The sequence below is a fragment of the Rhizopus microsporus genome, assembly GCF_002708625.1.
Source record: "Rhizopus microsporus ATCC 52813 unplaced genomic scaffold scaffold_6, whole genome shotgun sequence".
Lineage (NCBI taxonomy): Eukaryota > Fungi > Mucoromycota > Mucoromycetes > Mucorales > Rhizopodaceae > Rhizopus > Rhizopus microsporus.
The window spans coordinates 832,249-838,940 of NW_019671921.1; the positions used below are offsets into that span (position 1 = coordinate 832,249).

Genomic DNA, 6,692 nt, shown 5'->3' on the forward strand with positions numbered 1-6,692 from the left:
AAAAAAAAAAAAAAAAAAAAAAAAAGATTAAATATGCTTTTTATTTAAATAGTCGTATAAGCGATTATCAGAATGTTTGATAATACTACAAAAGATGGCTTTGAGGAACTTGGCTGTAAGCTTCTGTAATCCGATCTTGCAAGGTTTCTCCATTAAGCATTTTAACTATTCTGATCTTAATCTTTGTTACAGACCAAAATTGCTCGATCGGATTGAGCTCTGGCGAGTATGGGGGTAAGAAAATATAACTATAGCCCCTTTTTGTGATCAGATCAGTTATGTCAGGTCTTTTATGAATAGAGAGGCGTTGTCCATAATTAAATATGCCTCTTTTAAATATTGAAATTGATTCATGACATCTAGAGTTTCTTTTATAAAAACATAAAAATGGTCGGCAGTAGTACCCTTTGGTTTTTGCTGTTTCTTTGCTACTCCGGTATCAGCCTTTCTTTTTTTGCGTACTAAGACAGGCACAAGCTGAGAGGTGGGAAGACTAGGCATTCTTACGCTAGTATGAATCACATTATAGACAGAAATAGCCCCTAAAATGGTATGAGACACAGTTTAGGAATTCTCAACTTCTATTACAGGTGTTTTTCCCTTAGGTCCCCAAGCACCAGTACGCTTCAAATTAACGTGGAAACCAGATTCGTCGATAAAGATAAAATTTCTAAGGAAATTGACATCTGAATTGGCAAGAACAAAACAATGTTCATTGTGGATACTTTGTCACTAAAACCTTTTGCAATATTGAACAATCATGGAAATGAGGAAAATGCACTCGCTCATGATACTATTGTAAATAACCTTGTAACAAAACATGATTCTATCAAATCTGTTCCAACCATGAAAAGACCATATGAAGATGACAGTGCTACTAATTCATTATGTATAAACTGCTCATCACAAGCTCATGCTGAACTCAGCAACTTGTTTGATACCTCGCCTTATTCCTCATTATTGAAACAACGGGAGTATACTCCTTTGACAGATGACATATGCACACAGAAGTAGGCAACGAGATAGATAAGATAAAGAAGCATGCTAATTGGAGCCTGTCTGCCAACACATTTGAACGGTTCTACTATAAACCGCCTCACCAGCAAGCTGACAGCAAGAGGATTACAGAGTCCACTTTTCTTTTTGTCCTAAAAATCATACCACATCCGAAGTTCGACTGAAGTCAACTGGAATTGGGTTAGGTATGTCAAGCAATACTACAGTTGACAAAAGGAGGACAGAGGATGTGATCACCCAGCCCAGATGGTATGAAAGATTTTTTATGTATCTTTAAGTTGCCCACCCTTTATACAAAAAATACAAAAAAAAAGAAAAAGAAAAAATAGAATGCTTAGTTTGGAAAAAGGTTAAAAGAGATAGTCTACACTTTTTTTGTTTTTTATATATTTTCAAATAAAAAGCGCGGCTTGAAGAGCTTATACCACATCTGAAGTTCGACTGAAGTCAACTGTAGTATTCGCGACAATTCGATACGGAAATACTGTAATAAAATGAGAGGCTTTAACCCAATCATATGCAAATATTTAATACAGCTCTCAATTTGCAGTTTCATGTAACAGATGATTAAAACTCCAATAAGGTGACAAATCAGATCCAATGTAAAAGTATATTTAGTTATTAGTCTTGTTAGAAAATTTTTATAATAGACGTCTTGAAGGGGGAAATACGAACAATACTCAACTTGTCAAGTGTTTATTAAGAACAACATGTAGTTAAAGTTGTACACAGCTGAAATCGTGCGGAAGTGAAATTAGAAGTGTGCAATATTTTTTTCTCTTTTTCTTTCTTAAACCCACACTCTTTTTCATTACAAACTTCTCTTCCTCCCCTTTCTCTTTTTTTTTTTCTTTTTTTTTTTTTTTCTTTTACTTACCCTCCCCCTTCTTCTCCCCTATCCTCTCTTTTTTTTCCTTCCTCTTATTCCCCTTCTTCTCCGCCCTTTTATAATTATTTCCTTTTGTAAATACTATTTACATAATGTCCACCCCTCTCATGTCTGAAAATATCATGTCTCGTTCCCGTTCTTCTTCATTTAGACGAGTGTATAGAAATAAGGTGACTTGTTTATCTTTATTTGGCTATTGTTTATATTTAACCCTTTGAAAACAGGATATTGGAAGTGCACCCAACTCTAGACCCTCTTCCCGCCCTTCATCTCGACCACCTTCTCGTCCTGCTTCACGACCTGTCTCACCCACTCCTGTTAATCCTGCAGATTCGGATGATATTATCCCTACTGCTATTGTTATCAAAAACATCCCATTTTCAGTAAAGAAGGATGCTCTTTTAGAAAAACTTGTAAGTGGCAAGGGTTTAATGTGATGTTTAACTCATCATACTTTAGAAATCACTTGGTGTTCCCGAAGCATATGCCTTTAACTATCATTTTGATAATGGTATTTTCCGCGGCCTTGCCTTTGCCAACTATCGTACACCCGAGGAAACAGATATGGTAGTGAATACGGTGAATGGCCTTGAAATTGGTGGCCGTAAATTACGAGTAGAATATAAAAAGGTGTTGACAGAAGCTGATATCAACAAGAAAAAGGAAAGAGAATCATCACAACCAAGCTCACCCTTATTAAGCGAGCGAAAATTACCTACATCACCTACTACTGCTACTGCTAGTGGCACAGTAGTCGCTTCTGATGAAGGTAAGCCACGATCCCCCTTACTGTTTCATAACTCATATTTCTGTCTTTAGATGCCCTTGACTTGAACGACCCTAATGTACTTGAATTATACAGTTATCTCTTACTTTTCCGCAATGACCCCAATAGCACAGAACTTGCTTTACCAAAATCATTCTCTGCCAAAGAACGCCGAGATGCACACTTGATTGCTGATAGGCTTGGCTTGGCTCATTATTCTGAAGGATTTGGACCTGATCGACAAGTGATTATTGAAAAGAGAGGCAATACGCCTGCTCCTATCATGAGAGTAAGAGTCGGCTTTTTGTTCTTCTTTACATTGACTAATTTTATTGTTAGCTTCACCAAAAGAGTTCTCGACCCAACTTAAGACAAAGCCCAAGTCGTGAAAGATTAAACAACGGAAATGCAAACAGTAACAATAGTCCAGAAAAGGGCAGTTATAGGAAATCAATGATGTAAAGTGTGAATTTTGTTTATGCATAAAGTGTAGTACTAACACATTCTCTCCTATAGGAGCACAAGCACTACAGCTGATGACGCTTCCTCAGACACTATCACCTTTCATCCTATACGCCAACCCAAGGGACCTGAGCCAGGAAAGAACTTTGCTTCTCGTGTAAATGAACTCGAAGTTGAACAGTTGACTGACAAGCTTACATCGCTGCTTAAGCAATAAAAATAAAAATATGAAAAATGTATTTTCCTAAAAAAAGAGTGCCATGGCAATTAATCTACTGTCCAATCAAATTCAGCCTATTGTTTTATGCTTGTTTTCCCTAAAAGTCAACTGTGCTTGAGCCAGTTCTTTATTTATATACCTTTTCTTTTCTTTTTTTCCTTTCTTTCTTTTTATTACCGTTACCAACATGTCTTGGGAATCATTATTAACACCACAAGAAACAAGATTATATTCACATTTATTTCAGACTGTCAGCAAGACACAGGAGGGCATTGTGACAGGCGCTGAAGCTGTTCGCTTTTTTGCTACCTCAGGTGTACCTACTGAGATACTTTCAGAGGTATTGTGTATAAAATAATTTTTATATATTTTAAAATGCTCATCAGTTCATTCAGATCTGGGAAGCTGCAGATAGAGATAAAGTAGGCTATTTGACACCAGAGACCTTTGCAATAGCCTTAAAACTGATCGCATGTGCTCAACATGGGAAGGAGGCTGTAGAACCCGTTTTGGCAACTCGTAAGTGCCATGGCCGAATGCCAAGCATTTCTTACTCATTTTTTTCTAAAAAGGTGTACCTCTCCCACAGTTTGATGGCGTAGTTGCGCCCAGCCCCATGATTGCCAATAACAGTACTCTTGACATACCCATTACAGCTGCAGAACGTGAAAAATACGCCAGTATCTTTAGAGTGCATCAACCCGTGAATGGTATCATGGATGCAGAGACAGCTAGAAACGTCTTTTTGAAATCAAAGTTACCTGTGGACACGCTAAGTCAGATATGGTAACCACGCATTATTGAATCCAGCTATCCATTGACTGAACAAAACGTTGGTTTGTAATAGGAATTTGGCTGACGTTCGTCAATCAGGCACTTTAAATGAAGCAGAATTCATTATCGCTATGCATTATATTGCTAAACTTATGGATGGCACCTTAAAAGCATTACCGGATAAATTACCACCTACCGTATTCCAATCTGCTACCGGTTCCGCGGCTCAGTCACCTCTTGTTCGCAACATGGCCTCTCCAGCGATAACACGCCAGGCCAGTATCATGACACCACCTCAGCGAGCGAGAACAATTGACTCTTTGGGCAGTTTAGCCTTTGGTGCTCCTCCTGCCATGGGGAATATTGATCTCGATTGGGATGTGACTCCACAGGAAAGACAGCAATTCAACGCTTACTTTGACAAGATCGACTCGGCTCATTCAGGTTATATTCAGGGTAAAGAAGCTGTTGAGTTTTTTAAAAATTCAAGGCTTCCAGAGTCTGAATTGGCCCATATTTGGGATCTATCAGACACACAACAACGTGGCAGCTTATCCCGTGATGAATTTGCGGTTGCTATGCATCTCATTCATAAACGACTGCGTGGAGGAGCATTACCGCAAGCTCTACCGAGAACATTGATACCACCTAGCCAAAGACAACAGAACAACGTATTTGCATCTCCTGCCTTTGTAGCTGCATCTCCAGCGCCAGTTGCTTCGGTTCTTGATACAAACAATGATTTACTTGGTGATTTTGGGAATGATCAGGTGGCGACAGAAACGAATCAAGTGAACCTACTCCAGAATCAGATTACCTCCATGTCTTCACAGACAGCAAGTTTGAAGAACCAAAAGACATCCACCGAGAACGCTCTGGAACAGTTGGCCCAGCAAAGAAAACATCTGGAAGCCCAGATGGTGGATGTAAAGGCAGAGCATGAGAATGTGGTAAAGGAACTCAATGAATTACAAGAGCAAGTACGACGAGAAGAGGCTGAATGGGATAGAGTTCGCTCTGAATACAATGCTGCTCAGCAACAGCTAGTTGCCGTTCAAAATGAGACAGCGCAAGTTAATCAGACATTGGAGAATGGACGTGCGGAAACAGAAAGTCTTAAACGACGCATATTTGAAATTCAGGAAGAAACAAGAAGAGTCAATGCTGAATTAGATAAACTGCGTGCACAATCAAAGCAGCAAGGCATGATGCTGGATATCAACAGACGGCAGGTGACAGCGGCCGAGCAGGATAGAGCACTGGCAGAGCGTAATTTGCAAGATTATAAGGTAGCTGCTGGTTTGACCAATGAGATAGAAGACTCTAGCGATGATGAAAGCGTAGAAGAGCAGAAAGAACCACCCCCTCAACCCACACCATCTGTTATTTCAACCCCAGCTTTAGACAATCTCTTTGGTAGTCCCTCAGTACAAACTTCTGATAAACATGTGACCTCTCCATTTGACGAGTTTGCAGAATCTATAACAAAAAGTAATACCTTCGAAAGCCCTCAAAACAACGCATCAACTTCCCAAGACGACTTTGACGCTATCTTTGGCACTATGAGTATCAGCACACCTGCAGCAGATACTCCCGCTCATGCGTTTGATCCTGCCCAGTGGCCCACAAGTCCTACATCGGTCACTACCAAGTCCTCTCGAGGTCCTCCTCCCCCTCCCCCTCCTCAAAGCAGACATCACAGACAAACATCCATAAGTTCTATAGCGTCCTCTACTGTCGGAGCAAAGAAACAACGTGCTCCCCCTCCACCTCCACCTGCTATTGCCCCATCGTCTTCTTCAACCGCATTGGAGAAGATTGCAGATGCTAAAGAAGAGCAAAATGACGAAGACGATTTTGAAGCTGCCTTTTCCGGAAAGCTTCCTGAAGCAAAGATTGTAGCCAAGGATGATCAATTTGCCGACTTTGATGATGCATTTAGCGTCTTTGAGACGAACAAATCTGCTCACAATATCAAACCAGCCGTGGCCAGCCCCAACGATGACTGGGCTGCTGCGTTTGAACCTTTCAAGTCTGAACAAAAGAAGCCTGAAGAACCAAAGGTAAATGATGATTGGGATTCTATCTTTGGAGTTCCGAGCACTTCCGCCAATAATACAGTTCCTGTGACTCAACATGTAACCGGATTTGACGATTCGTTTTCAAACTTTGCTGATGATTTTGGAAAACAAAAGGCACCCAAATCACCTCCCACTGCACAGACTACAATACCAGTAGGAGATAAAGTACAGGACTTAATAAAAATGGGTTTTGGCGAAAAGGAAGCCAAGGATGCTCTGAACCGATATGATCAAGATTTGGAAAAGGCAAGCAACTTTCTACTGGATCAAGTATCAAAATAAGCCAAGGAAAAGTATATCAGAAAACTGAAGGACCAGTTTGCAAAGAGAAATCTAAAAAATGATACCTATTTTTGTGGCAAAAATAAAATTTATTTTACAGAGACTAAATTAATTTGGGGAAAGTGTTGTATTTGAGCAGCGGTTTGCATAAATTTTATGCTTGTATATAAAAGCGCCCTCACTTTGTGTTTTTTTTTTTTT

The 6,692-nt window shown here is 39.7% G+C and overlaps 2 protein-coding genes across 2 annotated transcripts; both read left to right on the forward strand.

Annotated features, from left to right (window-relative positions):
* The first annotated feature begins 1,813 nt into the window (after positions 1-1,813).
* Positions 1,814-3,446, forward strand: RHIMIDRAFT_123226 (uncharacterized protein). The gene is made up of 6 exons (XM_023605437.1): positions 1,814-2,076; positions 2,131-2,319; positions 2,366-2,675; positions 2,726-2,961; positions 3,012-3,130; positions 3,189-3,446. The coding sequence occupies exons 1-6, from the start codon at positions 1,999-2,001 to the stop codon at positions 3,349-3,351; spliced, it is 1,095 nt and encodes a 364-aa protein (XP_023467377.1). The 5' UTR covers positions 1,814-1,998; the 3' UTR covers positions 3,352-3,446.
* A 49-nt stretch (positions 3,447-3,495) lies between these two features.
* Positions 3,496-6,610, forward strand: RHIMIDRAFT_312811 (EF-hand). Its single transcript, XM_023614832.1, has 4 exons — positions 3,496-3,694; positions 3,750-3,873; positions 3,927-4,140; positions 4,202-6,610. Exons 1-4 carry the CDS (start codon positions 3,542-3,544, stop codon positions 6,489-6,491), a joined length of 2,781 nt encoding a protein of 926 aa, XP_023467378.1. The 5' UTR covers positions 3,496-3,541; the 3' UTR covers positions 6,492-6,610.
* The last annotated feature ends 82 nt before the right edge of the window (positions 6,611-6,692 follow it).